The sequence below is a fragment of the Urocitellus parryii genome, chromosome 9 (assembly GCF_045843805.1).
Source record: "Urocitellus parryii isolate mUroPar1 chromosome 9, mUroPar1.hap1, whole genome shotgun sequence".
Taxonomy (NCBI): domain Eukaryota; kingdom Metazoa; phylum Chordata; class Mammalia; order Rodentia; family Sciuridae; genus Urocitellus; species Urocitellus parryii.
The window spans coordinates 7,858,821-7,877,889 of record NC_135539.1 but is presented as its reverse complement, the minus strand read 5'-3'; the positions used below and the strand labels follow the sequence as shown (position 1 = coordinate 7,877,889).

The window sequence follows — 19,069 nt, the reverse complement described above, 5'->3', positions numbered from 1 at the left end:
TGTGTTCTACTCATGTGCTGAAGGGGCTTCTTTCACACTGCTTTAGTGGTTCAGAAGGACCAACAGGAAAGGGGTCTCGCTTCACGGTGGACAGCACGGGGGTTTTAAATAGATGTTCAGGGCCACACCAGCACATGGCAAAAATAATTTCTTTTCAGTACTGGGGATTGAACCCAGGGGTGCTCTGCCACTGAGCTACATCCCCATTATTATTATTTTTTTTTTTTTAAAGAGAGAGTGAGAGAGGAGAGTGAGAGAGGAGAGAGAGAGAGAGAGAGAATTTTTAATATTATTTTTTAGTTCTCGGCGGACACAACATCTTTGTTGGTATGTGGTGCTGAGGATCGAACCTGGGCAGCACGCATGCCAGGCGAGCGCGCTACCACTTGAGCCACATCCCCAGCCCCCCCATTATTATTTTTGAGACATGGTCTTGCTATGTTGCCCAGCCTGGCCTAGAACTTGCAATCCTCCTGTCTCAGCCTCACCAGTCACTGGGATTACAGGTGTGCATCACCACGGGAAGGTCATTTCTCAGCCAGGATCTCTCAGTGACACTGCTGCTTACCCTTCCCCGTGTGGAGGTTACCCCTGGGCACAGTCAGTACTAAAGGCACAACTGTGGGCCAGGAAGTATGCAGAAGTCTCCTGACAGTTGAATTTCCAAGGCCTGTGGACTCACCTCAAGGACTGCATATCTTCAATGCAGCTTTACCCAACTCTGATGGTCACCCACCTGCCTGGGTCATAAGACTGGAGTGAAAGGAGGGAGCCTGGGGGCGGTCTGCCTTTGGTGTGCAGATGAGGGGAGCAGGGGAAGTTGGGGCTTTGGGGATGGGACAGAGGGTGGCAGAGGAACAGAAACAGAGAGTGGCTAATGGATGCCCATCATTTGTGCTAGGGTGCAGAGCCCAGCACGTGATGGGAGGAGAGGTGCTACTGAGCCAGAGTGCTTTGAGCTATTCCCTGAACCTACTTTTTTCAACAAACACTGAGACTGAGCTATATGTAACTGCTCATGTTGGCAGTTTGAAACTGTCCTTCAACTATGTAAAGGCTCACAAAGACTAAGCACCCTCCCGCCCTGTAAGCCTCTGCTGAGGCACGAGGACAGGACACCCTCCATCCTCTGTGAGGCGTGGGCAGAGGGACCGACAAGTCTTCAGAATAGGTTGCATGTGCTGGCTATGCTCACTTACACAATCAGGCCACCTGTCCAGTGCACAAGCCTCCCCACCTTCCTTGTCCTCATCTGGGCCATGAAGAGTGACAATGCAGTGGTCATCGGGAAGATGACAGCTCTCGGAGATTCTATTCTCTTGCTTGGTTCTTGCATTTCTGATTATGACATTTTCGGTGACCCAATTCTGAAAACCAATTGTCTATTCTCTCTCAACTCTTGGAAGAGTACCTTAAAGCTCCAGCGCATGCCTTTTAAAAATGTGCTATCTGCAGCAACTTAACTTTGTGATTCAGAACCTTCTAACTACTGTTCCATCACAAGAAGACATGGAAATGCCAAAGGCTGGGGCTAAGTGAGCTGCTGCTGTCATGCACAGTCCCTCTATTCTAACCATGTTCATTGACAGACCCACTGTTGGCTTTGGAGTAACCTGGAGCCTGGAAGTGACAGCATGGTGGGAAGACACCATCACCAGAATCCCATGGAGGCTTCTGCATGAGGTTTTACTTGGGAGAGGCAAAGCTTCTCTTTCAGACATGCAACCAGCCCTCCCTGCTGCCCACCCTTCCTCATCAGTTCACTTACAGAGGGTTGGTCCTCCTGTCTACTCTCCTGGGACCATGGTGTAGGGTGGAAAGCAGAATTGGAGGCAGGGTACAAGATGATGGAAGAAAGGAGTCAGTGGGGGCTCTTGATGTTGCAGACTCAGGTTTGGCTCTTGCTCTGCCCCTTGCTGGTTTTGACAAGTTACTTAATGTCATAGGCTCAAGTCCCTCACGTATGAGGAGGGAGGGGTAACAGCATGAAAAGCTGACTGCTAAAGCAGAGGGGGAAGGCTGGGCCCCTGCCATGGCATGTGGGGCAGGGACCCTGAACATTATCAGTGCAGGCTTCCTTTTCCACTTTCAACCCACCGTGTGGCGCCTTTACGGAATAGTTGCTGCAATAAGACAAAAACCAGAGAAGGGCCATCTGAGGTGGGACAAGACCACTAGTACTGTGATGAGCCCTCAGTGGCCAGGGAGAGGCACGGGCAGGACCAGGGTCAGAGGTGGGTGGACAAGTTACTGTCTTTTTAAAGGCCTAGCAGAGACCCAGGGAAGATGAGTGCAGCCAGTGCACCTGACTCAGCTCCTCTCCAAGCTGCTTCCTGTGCTAACCACATGTCCCTCTCCTTCTTGATCCGTAGTGCAGTTCGACATGATGCGTGCCTGCAATATGGTGGCCACAGCAGCGCTCGCCATGGGTCAGCTCACCTTCGTCCTGGGGCTTACAGGCTTGCCTCTGATGTCACCTGATTCCCAGTGCTGGGAGGAGGCTATGGCTGCTGCATTCCAGCTGGCAAGTAAGTACTCTGGGCAGGCAGAGTGACCATGCCATAGCCCCAATCAGACTGGCCAATTTGCTAGGGCCTCCTGATGTCATGGGGGTACCCCAGGGCCTTGGGTGACATGGGGGACAGGCTGTACCTCTGAACCTGGCCAAAGATGGCCCCCATGTTCATCCCTCCCTTACTGTGGGCAAAAGCAAGACAGACATGTGCACTCAGGGGTGAGGAGTACTGAGAACCTGGTCACCTGGCCTTGTGTCTCTTCAACCTTTTTCCTATTAAAAGCAGTGCTAGATTACTGGGGTGATGTGCTTTTCCCAGTGTATGGGATCTGTACCTGACCTGCCTTTCTGAAACCCACATGGGGGCAACTGAGACTCATGTTCCTGCTGTCTGCTCAAGCAGCCAGGGAAGAGCTGGTTTGTACTGGATAGACAGGAGAACCCAAACCTGACTCTGGCCTCCTGCTGCCCCAGCTCACAGGCATAGGCACAAGAAAGGCCAGACACATGTTCTATTGTCAACACTGCTTCCCCTCCTTACCTCAGTGTAACCCCTTCTTAAGAGCAAAATAAGACACAGGACATGCCAGTGTGTCCCATGCTGCCCAAAGACAGAGGAGGTTCATATACGTGTGCACACAGAGCTTTTTTTCTGGTTGTCACAGATGCAAGCCATGACCTGCCTCCCTCACCCCTGTGCAATTGTGTGGTGGGCCCCCATGTGAGGCCAGGATTCTTGGTTTGATGTGGCTCTGGGCCATTGGAAAATGAGCCTGTTTGGAACATTGGACCTGCCATCTGGGCTCATCTGGGCCCTAATGGGTAAAGTGAGACAGGGCATGAGAACACCTTGCTGTTTTTAAAGGGCAAGACTATGAGCACTGTCAATGATCCAGAGAATTATTCTGGTGGTTCTGGACAAATGTCTGTAACCACCCCTACCCCCAACGACCTCTGCTCTAGCCTGTGGACTCAAAAGAGTTTTAAGGATCCTGGCCAACCCAGGGAAGTTCAAGTTTCTTGCTACTCACTTGAGACAAGTCAGCTCATCAGAAACACAAGGCTCCTGTCTGCAGGGCTAGAGCATGTGGTGCTTTCCTTCTTAGTGTATAACCGCAGCCTTTCCCAGTGTCAAATGTACAGTCCCAACAGAGGAAACTGTGGGAAGTCTGAGGTGAATCATTCTAGGAATAATGGATCCTGGATCCTTATCTTTCTTGAGAAATGCAATTTCCAGAATGAGGCCAGCCGGCATTCTGGGCTAGAACGGGCCGGAGTATAGTAAGGAAACTGGGCTGAGTGCTATGAATAGCTGAGCAACATAGTCCTGGGAAAGTCACTTCCCTGTGGCTGAGTCAGAGCAGGAAGGCAGGATCATGATGTCCCAGTGGAAGAACACAAGGCTCAGTAGCAAGAGACAAGGAATTGCATCTTGGTGTCCATGGCTATCACTGTGAACTTGGGAGAATTGCTGAGCCAACTGCAGTTTACCTAGTGCCCAGCCCCAACTGGTTATGAGAATAAATGAAGTAGGTAGAATGAGATCAAGGATCAATTCTGCCTCCTTTCCTACTCCATGACTGAGGATAAAAACACAGAATTCCAAATTATGAGACATATTTAGGAAAGTTATCTGCTTTGCCTTCTGCTGACCTAAAGGCCACAAAACAGGAAAAGTTTTCCTTGTTCTTACTAAAGCCAGACCTCCATCATGTGTGACCGTCTGGAATTCCATCCCTTCAAGAAGGAAATGGAAGATTTTGAAAACATGATTGGAAAAACTGGGCTATAAAAAGATATTTTAGAAAGAGAACAAACCCAGAAACAAAAACTAAGATTTCTGGAAGCACAACACTGAAGAGATGCCATAGAAAGTGCTATGTCTGGAAATAAATGGAAAAAGATTATTTTAGTGACATAAAATAAATGCAAGTAACAGTTCTAGATTCTGATCTCCTACCTCCTAGCAGGGTAATCAAACTGACTGCTGTCTTTCTTACTGTCTTCCTCCGAAGATTCCTATTTGGAATTATTAGAACTATTTGGGGCCTAGCACATCAGACTGAGAGCTTGTCTCCTGAAAACTCTGGTTTCAGAAGGCAGTGTTGCTTCCAAATAATACATTTTAAAATACCAAAATGGGGAAAAGTCTCACATTAACTAAAACTGAGCTGTTTTGCAGCAGTCCTGGAGATGTGCCAAAGGCCTCCAGGGGCCCTGTCCTGGTGTGTGAAGGGTGTCAGTGGTTACTGCACCCCCTGAATATTTCTAGGCCAGCACAACTTCTGAAAGGGCTGGACCAGACTCTTCAAAAATCATCAGACAGGTGGAGGCCAGCAGAAAAAGCCAGAACACTGGGCGGCAGCAGCCCTGGGCATTTTGGGTGGCTTTTCAAGCCTCCAGAGGCTGCCCCACCCCTCCTGCATGACACTCCTAACAGGTCCGCTTTGCCCCAAAAGGAAATGCATTTCGTCTGTTTAGACTCGTTTCATTGACAAACAGTACAGAGAACAGTTATGTGCCTTTCTTCTATCATGCTGCTAATTTTAGCGCTGGGTTTTTTCCTGTGCTCTGGTCTGTTTTAAAGCCAGGGAGAGACTACAGGGCGCCAGGATGTCCTGTCACAGGACGAGGAAACGCCTGCTGTTACCTGTTGTCAAGCAAACCTCAATCCTAGAGCTGGGGTGAGGTGGGCAGGGAGGGGAGAGGAGATGCTAATGCACAGAGGGAGGAAAGCAACTAACCCCAGGAGGAGGCTGGAGAAACCTGGAAACCAGCAAAAACACGATGTGCTGAAGGGAAGCTCCTGATTTATCCCAGAGAGACAAGGGTCTGGGCTTTTGTCTACCCCACTCCACAGCTGGTTCTGGACACCAGGGCCACATTCTGCCTGGCCCTGGGTTGGAAAAGGACCTTCCTTGCATCCCACAGGTCTTCACGTCAGGAATGTGCATATCAGCTGTCTGGTGGTTTAGGCTCATAAGTTCTGCCTAACATGTGCCATAGTGCTGGCATCTGCACTTGATTTTCTAAGTGTGGTTTCATTTTACCTTAAAGTTGAAAACATTCCTTTCTGTCCATGCACTGGATACCTGTGGAAACCTGCATTTTCCCTGTAATGGATCACTCTGCATGTCAGACAGGCCTGTGACATCAAGGTCCATGCAGCTAGGTCTGCCAAGGTCCTTAGGAGACAAGACAGGCCAAGGCTCTTGGTACTCTAGCTGCCACAGGCAAGTTCACTCTACCTCCCTGCTCTGTCCTTCACCAGATGCCTTCTTCTTCGCCCTTTCTGGTTTCTTTGTATAACGGGCATGGCAGGCACAAAATGCCAGTGTTTTTCTGTCCTCTCCTTCCTGAGGCCCCTTTAGGGCACAGTTCCTATACCAACTGATCCATCAGCTCATTCAGATACAATACACAGAAGCCCTCCCAGAAGCACCTCAAGCAACAAGAGTGATGATAGGCTCCTTGCCTGTGTGCTTGTGACCCCAGGGGGAGGGAGGGCTGAGATGAGCAGCTGCTGCCCAGCTTGCTCTGTGATCCTTTTCCCACGTCTGTTCTTTTACTTACTTTCTGATGGCCTCTTCTCTTCTCTCCCCTGCACCTTTCCCATGGTTTGTGGTCTTGCCAGCTGTGTAGGCAGGCACAGGTGGAAGAGGGCCAGGCACATAGCCTACAAAGTGGTGAGCTTGTTCTGGCTTCTGCCTATGCGAGCCAAGCCGCACGCAGTGTATGACAGGGAACTAGGGGCTTGCAGAAGGGCAGTTCGGGAGGCTCCTCAGCTCTGCACTGGAGAATGGTCCCAGTCTTCCCAGGTGTGTCCTGGCTAGTGCTCCAGCTGGGGACCAGTGCTCTATCTATACAGGCAGGTGTGGAACCCAGGAGCTGTATCCTTGTTGCCATGTATCCTGGGATGAGTTCCTCCACCCTGTGCCATCTGCTTATGTGGAGGGACGTATGACCCTGCCCACAGGAGTGGGTTTTTAGGAGGATGCTGGTGGTGTCCTGCTAACTTTCCCCTGGAGTCCTGTTGGGTGACCCCCACGCAGGGAGCTGCCATCCTCAAACTGCTTCCACTATGCCCGCACATGCAGAACTTGGGCTCTTGTATTGTACAACCTGGGAAGGCCAGCTGTCCTTTGTGGAGGCACCAAACTCTTCCTCTCCAACAACAAATGTTTATGGAAGCCAGCTGTCAGGCCTTGGGCCACATGCTGAGTTTTCTCTCACATTGACGAACTTGCCTGTGTCCATTTCTGCCTGCTCACACTGTTATCTCCATAGTTCAGAGCCCATCTGCAAATCTAAACTCATCGATGCTACCCAGACCACTTCTGACACTGGGTTTTGGTTGTCTCCCATACAGCCAGTGCAGAATGCTGGTAAAGAAAGCTGCCATAAGCCTTCCCTGGCTCCACATCCACAGCTCCCTTTCTGGAAATCACAACTTTCTTATGATGGCAAACTCACCATATACTCAGGGTCACTTAGCTCATCCCCAGGGACGCTGACTAGATCCACCCTTGAAAGGATAAACATTGTTGAAAAGCTCACATCGTGAGCTGGTTGGGAATTTTGCTGTTTTCTGGGGGGTTGTTATGGGAAAATAGTTAGTCTTTGTTTATTCTGAATAATTCACTTCTCTGTCTTCTGTACCCAACCCCTGAGCACCAGTCTGCATGTCATCATCTCTCCATTCCTTCCTGCAACTGAGAATACCCAAGAACCTCAGACTCCTGTGGAAGTACATGATCTCCCTCCCCAGAACCATGTGGATCACCATCATCTTGCTGCACACAAATGCTGGGCATGCCAACCCCAGCGGTGCCTGGATAGTCTTATTCAGCATTCTCTTTGGAAGCCAGTGGTGTTAGATCTGAAGGACAGGCGTCTCATTTGCTGGGAGTGTCAGGGGTCAGCCCCAGGGTCTTTCCTCTGATGCCACCTGTGTGTATATTAGACAGTCGTTCTGAAAGGAAGGCCTTGTGACAGAAGCCGAGGCCCTGGGAAGCAGGCAGGAAGGAAGGGAGAGAGGAAAGGGATGCTCTGGCTGCGTTGTAACTCACACTGACTGTGGCCAGCCAGTGCACAGGAAGAGGCTGTTTGCTTTGGCAACGTGACTTCATGGAGATGAAATCAACTCCATGTGCAGAACTGAGTGTTTGCTGAAGCTCTTCCCTTAGATGTGTTTCTGGACAAACTGATTACATCACTAAAATGTTTTGGGAGCAGAATCTTCAGGGTGAAAGGACACGAAGGAGAAAGGGAATCTTGTTTTAGAGGCAGTGACAGTGGGAAGCTTCAATGAAGGCCAGGCTCAGCTCAAGTTCATCTCCTTCCAGTCCTTCCTGTCTCTCCCAGCAGAGAAGGTCCCGAAAGTGAAAGCTAACTTTTAGAATAATGCCTGAAGTGCAGTGTGACAGACCAGCCAACTCCAAACATCTCTTTACCCACCTTAGGTGGCCCATATTGGCAACATGGTGCATAGCCATATGTACAATGTACATCTGCTTTCTTCTTTTTGTTTGCTTTTTACTACTGATTATAAAAAGGACAAACCCTTGTTCTACATGTCTGCATGGTCCATAAAGTCCCTTCTGTGTGGGCTCAGAGCAGGATATGGACAATGGCCAACCACAGGAGCTGACTGATGCTAACAGCTGTGCCCTTGTGCCTGTTCTTGCATGCTGGGATGAGGGCAGGGTCCTCTCTTTGCAGTACAAGTGTCCCTGTGCTGGCCTTATCTGCCCCTCCCTGTGCTCAGGTTTCTCAGGGTTTAGGCCCAGCCATGTTCTGAGAACTATCAGCCTCAGCAACTTAGAGAGGCCCTCAGCAATTCAGCGAGACCCAGTCTCTAAATAAAATATAAAAAAAGGCTGGGGATATGGCTCAACCCCTGGTCAGCAGCGTCCCCACACCAAAAAAAGTATGTGCTCTAAGCTGCACAAAAACAACATCCAAGCTTGGGCTTCATGCAGGTGAGTGTTTTGAGTCACCTTTGCAGCAGGCCACAGTCCTAGGTTTTCCTTTGTACTGTTCTGGAGAAGGTAGATGAGGTATAGACCCTGAATCACACTCCTGTTAGAGAAGTGAGACACCAGGAACTCTGGGAAATCAGCCCAGTGCTGCCTGCTGCTGGGTTCCCAAGCATGGTTTTCAAGACAGGTGGTGAGAGAGGTGGAGACTTGGCTTGTTCGCCATACTTGCTCCATCATCTCTCTCACTCTTCCAACTTGTATTTTTAGGTCACAGGTGGCTATGTCCAGACTGTTTGTACCCCTGTGAAGTCTCATTTCTTTGATCAATTTATCTACACACTCAGTGTTCTTTAAACTAATACATGAAAAATCGTGTTTGTAGAAGCAGTTACATGTTCTGAAGCCTTTGTACATGGTAAGCAATATGGATAACTCTGGGGAAGCAATAAAGAGACTAAAATGGTTAAAACGGTCTGCCTATTTAAAAAAACATACTATGCTGATCTTAAGAAAATAGCAAGGGCTCAGGGTAAAGCTCAATGGAAGAGTACTTATCTGGCATACACAAAGCTCTGAGTTCAATCCCTAGCAAAGCAAAAAGGAAAAAAGGGAGAGGGAGGAGAAAGAAGCAGACAATAAAGTACTATGGCTGTGGCTCTCAGTCCAATGCTGCTGAGTGCCAGGCAGGCAGAGGGAGCTGCTCTCCATTCCTTCCCAGTGGGCTCCTGAGGGACAGGGCCTGTCTGGGCTGGGCCAGGTCTCCATCTTGTGCTGCAAGGGGGAGCCGCCTGGGGCAGGAGGTGGTACTGCTGCTTTGCCCACTCTGCATCTGCTCAAGGATATCAGGCTTCCCATTTGTTTATAGAGTTGATGCCTATGCCTACTGGGATGGTGGGGCCTCACCAAATGCCACTCCCTGGGAGAGGTCCTAGCCCTTGCTTCCCAGCTCCTCTGGATATAGTGTTTAATTTCACCTTCACCCAAGAACACCAGTTCTTCAAAGGAAAACCCTAGGCCTCAGCCATTTGAGATCACTAGTGATGGTACTTTATGTGGTCCCTAGCTTGGCAGTGAGTCTCACAGGTCAGCTTAATACAGGCTATGCACAAGGACGCTGAAGGGCACCAGCTCCAATGTGTCTTCCTGACAGTGGTCAGTGGGGAACTGTCCCCCTGATAAGTGCTGGTCACTAAAAAAAAGCCTAGGGTGATATCCCCTTCATCTCCCTTTCCACACTGTAGCCCATTTCCTTTCATACCTACTGTGATTTGTCTTCAATTATATACTCAGCAAGTAACTGCTGAAACCATGGGGAGCGGGCGTGGGAGCATGTGGTCAATGAGTGGAACAAGCTCTAGGAGTGACAGGCGAGGAGGCCAAATGACTCTAAACTGAGCTTGGAATGACTGGGGACAGGAGCCTGTCCTTCCCAGCGCTGGTCAACTAAAGGGAGTGCAGCATGAGGAAAAGTCTAGATCAGATGGATGTGGCATTTTGAAGAAGCAAAAAAGGGCTGTGTGGCTGCAGGGAAGCTATGGGTAGTGGGGAGGAAATGGGAGGCCATGCAGGTCTGCCAGGCTGCAGTGCAGTCACCTTCTAAGGCAATGGGAAGTCTTGAGTCTTTAACCATGGGCTGAGATGAGAGGGCTGGGGTGGCTCAGGGGTATAGTACCTGGCTGGCCTGCACCAGGCCCTGGGTTAGATCCCCAGCATGGCAAAACAGTAACAGCAAAACTCAGATGGTGGGGGAGACAGGAGTACTTTCTGATGGCTGCGTGGGGCTGTGAGAGGAGTGTCAGATAGGCTGACAAAGTCTATGAGCATAGCTGTGAACCTGGAAATGTGCTGCTTGCCATGTGCCCAGCTTCAGTGAGGCAGAATCTAAAGAGTGGCACTTGGAACATGATAGAAGGGCCCTCAGAGGTCCTTCCCCCACCCAGAGGCTCAGCCACACCCAGGTATTCTGCTAGCTTTATTCCTGCGCCTATGTTTGGACTGTACATGCAGGAACTGTCCTATGTGTCCTCTGTGATATTTCCTGGGCCACATCTGAGGTATCCTGGTGAAATGCTTGCTCATACTCTCACTGAATTCCCCTGCTGGGCTGTTTACCATGGATGCGCATTTCAGAGGCACTTGATTTGGGGCCATGACTTGTGAGTTTCCTTGAGTGAGACAACAGCTCCCAGGGCTACATGGTGCTATTCCCACAAGGCTGGGTCCCTGAGGGCAGGGCAGGTTCCCCTCTGCTTGCATGTGACAGTGCTTAGTGTCTGCTTCCCTGTTAACTTTTCCATTCTGGTAAGCATGTCAGTCCTTTCCAGAAGGTTCAAGGTCAGCTCTTTCAATCAAGTTCTTGTAGCTTACAAGTCTCTAGATAAGGTCTCTTGCCAGCAATTACTTGCAGACAAACCCTTTCTTTTTTGCATCAGTGATATAAACCGACCTGACCTTAGACAAGGGAGCTATGCGAGGTGTGAGGTGGGGTCAGCCCTCCAGGTAGTGCCCCGAGGTGTGAGGTGGGGTCAGCCCTCCAGGTAGTGCCCCTTGATGGTACGGGGAGAAAAGTGAAGGATGCTATAGGATTAGATCTGAGATCACATACCAAATTTTTAAAATGCTGCTGTAGCATGCACAAACTGAAGAGAAGCTCAGGAAAAGGAGCACAGCATTTGTCATGACAGGGGTGGGTGGACCCCTGGTAGTACCAGCTGCTGTTCTGCGGGCAAATTCCTTCTAGCTTGCATTATGTTGCTGGCTACTGTCTTCAGTCCTCATGCCCTGCTCTGCTTATACTGCCTCTCATCTCAGACACAAGGTGGCACCCTCTGTACCCATCCTACCTCAATCCCAAGCATGACAAACTATTGGTTGGCAAAACATGCCCAAAGACATCATGAAAATGAAGGGACACATACTGAAAGTGTTTTCACTTTCATAATACGAAACACTGGTATAATTGCTTTACTCCACTAATGCAAATGCTGATATCATACTCTCTGCTGGTAGAGAGGAATGCCAGCAGTTCCTGGCAGGCAGAGTGCACCATGGGTGGAAAACAAGCACCCAGAAGCCCTCCATACATAAACTTACAGAGCACCACACAAACATCCACAGCATGGTGGGTACTACTGCTACACAGGACAAAAGAGAGGCAGGTAATGTTCACTCATACTTTCCAGAAGCAATGTCATTGCACTGAAGTCATTGCTTGTGTTTTAGATGAGTCAAAGCCTATGATCACCCCATTCCTCATCTGTATGTCTTGTTCCTCATCTGTATGTCTCGGTCTCTCCCTGTGCCTATGGATACTGCTCTTTCCTTTGAGGCCACATAGGGCCATGATTTGGTTTTCTGAGGAAAGCTGGGGCTCTGTGAGTGGAAGGCCATTGCTAATAGACACACAGGTCAGCCTGCAAGCCAATGGTGGGATAGTAGTGGGGGTTCAGCTTGGCAAAGCCCAGGAAGGGAATATGATCTGATCCAGCCCAGGTAATGGAAAGTTTGGTAATTTATGTATGAGAAAGACTCATCCAGGTCACCTGGTCAATGGAGGGTGCTGCTACTGGGGATGGAGTGGGACTGGCCTACTGTGTGATAGGAAAGGCAGCAACAGTAGAGCTACAGGGCTTTTTGTTTTTTGGACCAGAAACACTTAACCATTGAGTAACAACCCCAACCCTTTTTTGTCTGGAGACAGGGTCTCATTAAATTGCTTAGAGCCTTGATAAGTTGGTAAAGCCAGCTTGGAACTCTTGACCCTACTGCCTACTGGTTAGGATTACAAGTGTGGGCCACTTGCCCGGCATAGCTGCAGGTCTTAACTGTTGGGAAACCCAGATGGTGGGGTGGGAGGGAAGAGAGGGCCTGGTGCTGCTGCCCAAGCTGGTCCAGATGATTCTACCCCATCCATGTAGCTGGAAGGTCAAAGTGAGAGCAGGGCAGAAGCAGAGAACTGTGTGAGATCCACCTGGGTGGGCCACCCTCCTTAGGTCCCTAATCTCCACTCTCCACTCTCACCCTTTCTCTCTTCTTTGGGTGCACAGACTCTAGGCCATCTTGAGAAGAAGAGAATCTCTACTTCCTCTGAAAGCAAAGTCATGAACAAGATGACACACAAGAACAGGAATTTGGACCCTCTTTCTAGATAAAATTAAGGAAACACCTATTTTTGCTTTGAACTAAGCATTTATAAAAGTCAGAGGTCGATTGAACACAAAGTTATTGCTAGGTCTGGCTGAGATTCATCCAAGTAGGGAGATGCTATGAGCAGGGAAAGGCCCATACCTGGAAGATTCCAGGACCCACTGCAGCTACCAGAGTTGTGCCCCACCCAAAGCCCTAGGTCCAGGGGCTGGGGAAAGGGGTGTAGCTTGCCTTCTGGGGAGCTCTGGACCAAGTTCTGGCTCAGAACAGGACTTTCTGAGTACTTCTCTTCTGTCTGCAGGCTTCGTGCTGGTCATTGGGTTGGTGACATTCTACAGAATTGGCCCCTACACCAACCTGTCCTGGTCTTGCTACCTAAACATCGGTGCCTGCCTTCTGGCCACACTGGCAGCTGCCATGCTCATCTGGAACATTCTTCACCGAAGGGAGGACTGCATGGCACCACGGGTGATTGTCATCAGCCGCTCCCTAACAGCACGGTTCCGCCGTGGGCTAGACAATGACTACGTGGAATCTCCATGCTAAGAGGCCCTTCTCAGGACTTTACCTATGAATATCCACTATAACAGAATAGTTTAGAAATGGAGGGACTCTTCCATGTCTGCTTGTGTAGAGGTATGGGATAAGTCTGGTAACCCATAATATAAATCTGTACGATAACTTGTATATATTTACTGTGTTACATACAAATATACCCTATGCCTTATATGTCTTATACGTCACGTGGACCACCTGCTCCTCCAGTACGATTTCCCTTGGCCAGTGCAGCATGGCTTCATGCCATGTGTTTCAAGGGTGAAGACGAGAAACTGAGACAGGGAAGAGGTGATGTGGCACCCTGCTCTCTGCCTGCCTTTGGGATTAATTCATTCTGTATCTGTTGAGAGGGCATCCCTGGTAATATTTCCTTTCACAAAGCAGAACACCCAGCAAGTTTTTCATGAAGTGTCCATGATATTCCTTGAGTGAATCAGAATTTATAACAGATGGTTTTATGCCATAATCAGATTAGTAGTATGCATTTTGCCTGACTATTTTTCTAAGTTAAAATAAATGCAAACCTCTTAACTTTATCTAAAAACTGTGTCTACCCTATCTATACTGCCAAAAGGGGAATTTCTTTAATGCTGATGTTACGAGGGGAGAAAGGATCTCCCTGAAGATCTGGTGGGAGTACATGGCCTTTATCCATGGTTCTGTGAATGAAGTCGCTATGGACCTGAAAACCATGGCCTTGGGATGGCAGATCAACAAGACATGGAGGAGAAAGAACTCTGCTGGTTCTCCCCAGGGGGACTTCTAGCCTCTCTGGAGGTTCTGTGGATGTGGAGTGCCTGTAGAACCAGGCTGCCTTCAGCTAAGCCTGTCCCTCAGTCTGCAACTCCCTAGGTTGGGCAGGAAACACCTCAGGTCTGGGTCTGCAATTCAGGGATCAGAACTGGCCCTCAAACTCAAGGCTGTCAATCCATGCATATAACTATAGTCCTGGTGGTTGGCTGGCTGGGCCTCTGCTTGACGGGTCACCAGGAGGTAGAAGAGGAGCCTAACATTGCACCTGACACTGGAGGCAATATGTAAGCTGGCCTCCTGGCTGTCCCAGAGCTTCCAAATGTCTAATGTGCTCAACCTTCCAGTGCAAAGAAGGTAATCAGTTTGGATTCTAAAGCCCATGTTGTGCCAGGAATCTGTTGCTAGCCAGAACAAATGGTAAAATGGCACACATTTTAACCCACGTAAAATGACTCATAATGAATGAAAAACAATTATGGACTAACCATCTACGACATACTCAGCCCACAGTATATAGAAATGACCAGACTCATGCTTGCAACTGAGCATGTTGATGTAAGCATTCAGTTCTTGTCTTCTTCCACTTGGCTCCTTTCCTAGCAATTGTTAGCACTATATGGATGACTATGTAGAAGCTCAATGAGGTTTAAAGTTGGCTATGGCATTTGTTCTGGCTGATCATGCTCATTGGAAATGAAAGTAATCCAAGAGAGGCTGGGCTAACCATTCGGTCTCTGCATGTCACCTCCAAACCAAAGGCCCTCTTTTCTACATGGCCAGTGTGGACAAAGGCCCTTCCAGCTATAGTAAAGGCCTGGCCACACTGGTCTGAGACAAGGGAGTGAGGATCTCAGGGTGCTTCCCGTACCACAGTCATCACAGCATACAACACCTGCTTCAAGCAACCGAGTTTCACACCTTTCCATATTTTTCTACCCGTTCAAAATTAAAATCCATCAAATGTTCTTGTGAAGGATTTCCAAGTTCCCTAGGTAATGGAAACGAGGTCCAGGCCCTGACTGTAATTGTTACAGCAACTCTAACTGCATTTTCACCTTGGTGTTTTTAGGGTTTAGTTATCAAAAATTTTCAGCAAGACTTATCAACTGCAGAACTTTCTACTATTAAGTATCCTGAACACTCAAAATATATGAAAACAGCTGGGTATGGTAGGGTGCACCCATGATCCAAGAAACTTGGGAGGCTGAGGTTGGAAGATCACAAGTTCAAGGCCAGCCTCAGCAACTTTGCAAGATTTATAAAAATAAAAATGGCTAGGGATGCAGCTCAGAGGTAGAGAACACCTGGGTTCAAACCCCAGTGCCAAACCGCGCCCCCCCCCCAAAAAAAAACACAACAAAAACAAAACAAAACCACCATTAAAAACATCTGAGAGGCTCTAGTACCACAGATGCCAGAACCAGGCTCACTGCTTTGCCACACTGTGCACCACCTGAGGCTGGCTAGGCACATCTGGGTACCCAAGCTCAGTGGCAATTCATTGAGAGAAAATACCATTCAATATATCATGACACTTGATATTTTAAAATCCAGTCAAGAAGGATAGCAAGGAGAAAGGAAACAGTGTGTGTCACCTCACCTTTTAATGAGCTTGATAGACTTGAAAGCTTCATCCATGTCTCCAACAGTGATAAAGAAGCTGAAGTTGAGCATGGCATCCCGAGTGGGCTTGTCACAGTCCTCCAGCCCCACAAAGTCTCGCAGGGGTCTCTTGGCCACCATCTGGGGGACATGGTGGTGCCCAGAATTCACCCTGTCTTCTCTGTCTTCTTCACCAGGCTGAAGGACAAAGGCCCCATGTGTCTGTTAGTTCACATATATAAAGGTAATGCCTACACTTAATTCTTTTGGAGAAAATCTACCCAAAGACAGGCACCCTGCTCTGCTCAGCCACAGGCCAAGTGATCTCTTTAGGATCATCGGGAATCACTCAGGCTTGGGGTTACAAATAAGAGGCCAACAAAAGCTGTCCAGGTGTGATCTTGTTTTCAGCCTCTAACTCACTGAAGTCAGATTCTCACATTTAAAATGTCTATGACTGTTCTCATTTTCTGTTGTTTCATTAAATACTTTTTACCAGCTTGAGATCACCAAGTCAGATACAAACATATATCTTTGTGAGGTCTCTGAAAGTTATAAGAACAGTAGTCTGACTTCAGGAAAAATTTTCCAAAATGATAACCTGGATGACTCACTGGAATTTTCTGGAAGAACTGTCAACCTAGTGCCGTGTTCCCCAAACAAGCACCCAGAGAAGGAGAGATGTTCCTTTAGGGCACAATGTACAATGTGCAGGCCAACTTCCTCACCTGAGCACCTTCCTCCAACCAGGACCCCAAACTCAAGCTATTGAGACTCCTGCTGTCCCCACTACAGTCCCTTCTGCTGCTAACTGCTCTTCTGTACCCATGCCCCACTTACTCTCTTGTAGGGTGTCTCTCCAACCTGTACAAGCATTTCCTATACTATGGAGATCGTGACACACCCTCCTGGGACCTGCTTCTCTACAAGTCTTGATCTGCTAACACCCTGTGACTTCTTTTTTTAGTTGTTGATGAACTTTTATTTTATTTATTTATATGTGGTGCTGAGAATCAAACTCAGGGCCTTACACATGCCAGGCAAGTGCGCTACTGCTGAGCCCCAGCCCCAGCCCACCCTGTGACTTCTTAAAGGGTAACTCTGGCCACCTTCCTCTCCAACTCAGTTTCAACGAGCTCCTGACCTGTAGCCCCAGGGACCAGGTCTTATGGAGGAGAAACACTCAACCTGGACCTTCTCAGGCCTACTGTGGCTGCGGAGGCCCTTCTAAGCACAGCACAGACCACAACAAGGGCTCTGTTCAGAGCAGCTTGAGTGTAGGGGTCAGGGGGTGTAACTGGGTCAGATCAGGCAGAAGGCTGAACGTTTGGGCAGCTTCTGCATCCAGTGGAAATTAAAAAAATGTACACAAAACAACAAGGAGTTTCTGCCTGCCTGGTGTAATGAACTGCAAGGAGGCAGCCAAACTTCCCCCGGATAACACCATCAGCTCTGGTGTGGGTCTGATGAGAACCCAATTTGCTGTGTGAATACACTAGGAAATTCTCATAATTCACCATGCCCTGTATGCTCACAGGAGCTCTTGTTTCAGTTCCTCATCACATCTCTGTGAGGCAGGGATTGTTTATCCCATGTGACAGGAGACTAGAGCAACAAGACAAGGTCACACAGTGTAGGTTCAGGGACCAAGGGCCTTTGTACTTTCTCCCCAACTACCTCTGAATGTATGAGCACTGGAAAAATGGGAGAAATGAAGCTTACGAGTTTGCATTTTGCAAATCATCAGAAGGGCAGTTTTTAAAGGAGCAAAATACATCTCACAGGTTGCAAACGCAGGTCAACTACACATTTTCTGTATACAAATATCAGGTGAAGTGGCTGGTGTGTGCCACAGGTCCAGGCCAGGCCCAGCCCAGTGCTGAGAAATCCTGCCAAGCCTTGATTGGTAACGCTAGATGAGCTGGCACTGGAATCTCGGCTGTCCGGCACTACCGTGTTCAGTACCCTTCTTGCCTCAGAGGTCCTCAGGTGGGCATGCAGCTAGGTGGGAAGAGTGGGAACACACCAACACAGTTCATGACTTGAAGCAAAGGGTCTTGAGTAGACAATAGAGTCAAGATGACCAATCCTAACCTGAGGCTCTGCATTGAGATTGCATCATACACACCTCTTCTCTGGAACAACTATAACCATATAAAGAGAGATGAGAATGAGAGAGAAAAAGAAAAGATGCATGACATGTGGAAGAAACGAAAACCTACAATGAGAAAATTATGGGGGAAACTTTAGTAAATTTAAAAGAACTTTCCTAACTTTAAGTTCTCAAAGAAAAATTAAAGCATATAAGGAAACAAAATGAGATTGGAATTCAGAGAAACACCAGTCTGGTGCTGATTTACTTAAGGTAAATCAACTAAGGACACCTACAAAGAATCCTTGTGTTTGACAAGACACATCCACACTTTTCTGACCAACTCTATCTTAATGCACGTGGAAGTATAACCAATGGTCAGGCCAACTTTGTGTGGCTGTGAGATACTGCTCTATGCCATACCTTGGAGAGCCATGGCCAGGTTCACTCTTGCTTCCAGTGCATGTGTAACTATCCACAGGACTAGCCAGCCCAGAACCAGAGACAGGCAATGTGTGCTCACGGAACTCTCACAAATCAAGGGCCAGTACCCTTCTTGCCTCAGATCTTTTATGCCACCTCCTTTTAAAGTGAGCCCCACCCCAGCAAGAGCCCTGGTGGGTTCTCACGCTGCTGGGGACTGCCTGGCAGCCCATGCAATACAGTCTCATTGGTTCACTTGGTTGTACAGAGGGGCTGTGCCCACAACACTCAGGTCCTTCATCTGCTCTGCGTGTCCCTCTGTGGTCTATCACCTACCCCCAAGCTTTGGCTGCAGAATTAACAGATGCTATCTGCACAAAATTAGAAAAGAACAGGATCTTATTTTTAAGATCCATTTAAACCAGAAACATTTAAACCAGGTAAAAGTTGACACTTTTTAGTCATCCTAACAGGACAAAAAAAGGGAGATGGCAGAGGGGTGGTCTATGTGTCCATGGAAGGCGTGAACCCTGTAGGAGAGCGCTTCCTTCTTTTAGGAGATCAAAACTCCTAGAAGCTGCCATACCCCAGCTCTGAAGGGAAGCGGTAGCCCCTACACCCTGTAGGACAACCTGGGCTCACTGACAGCACCAGCCCAGGCAGAATTCTGAGCTGGCAGGTCCCTTGGGCTCCTGGGTGAAAAAGCCTCTCAAGCAACTCTGGAGGCCCCAGGGCTGGAGAACAACTGGGTGGTAAGGCCACTAAAAGGAGCCACTCACAGGCTGCCAGTCCTCCTGGATGAAGGATGCTCTTGGGCAGACATGCCAGGCACCCTTTATTTAGCATGTCATTTCAGAACCAGAGACAGATTTGATTTTAGGTCTACAAGGGACCTGGCCATAAGGAGACTATGTCTCAAGGAAGGTAAAGAATTTGTTCAAAATCAACTAGCTAGGTATGTGTTCATGTGCGCAGAAAATGACCCCATTCTATGAAACC

The 19,069-nt window shown here is 48.5% G+C and overlaps 2 protein-coding genes across 4 annotated transcripts in view; one reads left to right on the top strand and one right to left on the bottom strand.

The window, feature by feature from the left end:
* Ift140 (intraflagellar transport 140) overlaps window positions 1-19,069 on the bottom strand; it is a 76,084-nt gene that overhangs the window by 23,614 nt on the left and 33,401 nt on the right. For both annotated transcript variants that reach the window (XM_026385607.2, XM_026385609.2), the window contains exon 18: window positions 15,554-15,753. In XM_026385607.2, the coding sequence (XP_026241392.2) occupies window positions 15,554-15,753 (200 nt within the window). The remainder of the gene's footprint in view (window positions 1-15,553; window positions 15,754-19,069) is intronic.
* Tmem204 (transmembrane protein 204) overlaps window positions 1-19,069 on the top strand; it is a 46,001-nt gene that overhangs the window by 6,461 nt on the left and 20,471 nt on the right. The window contains exons 2-3 of one of the 2 annotated variants that reach the window (XM_026385611.2): window positions 2,373-2,528; window positions 12,944-13,329. In XM_026385611.2, coding sequence (XP_026241396.1) covers window positions 2,373-2,528; window positions 12,944-13,188 — 401 coding nt within the window. In that variant the 3' untranslated portion in view covers window positions 13,189-13,329. Of the gene's footprint in view, window positions 1-2,372; window positions 2,529-12,943; window positions 13,330-19,069 lie in introns of those variants that run through there. The other variant, XM_026385612.2, reaches the window with a different exon arrangement.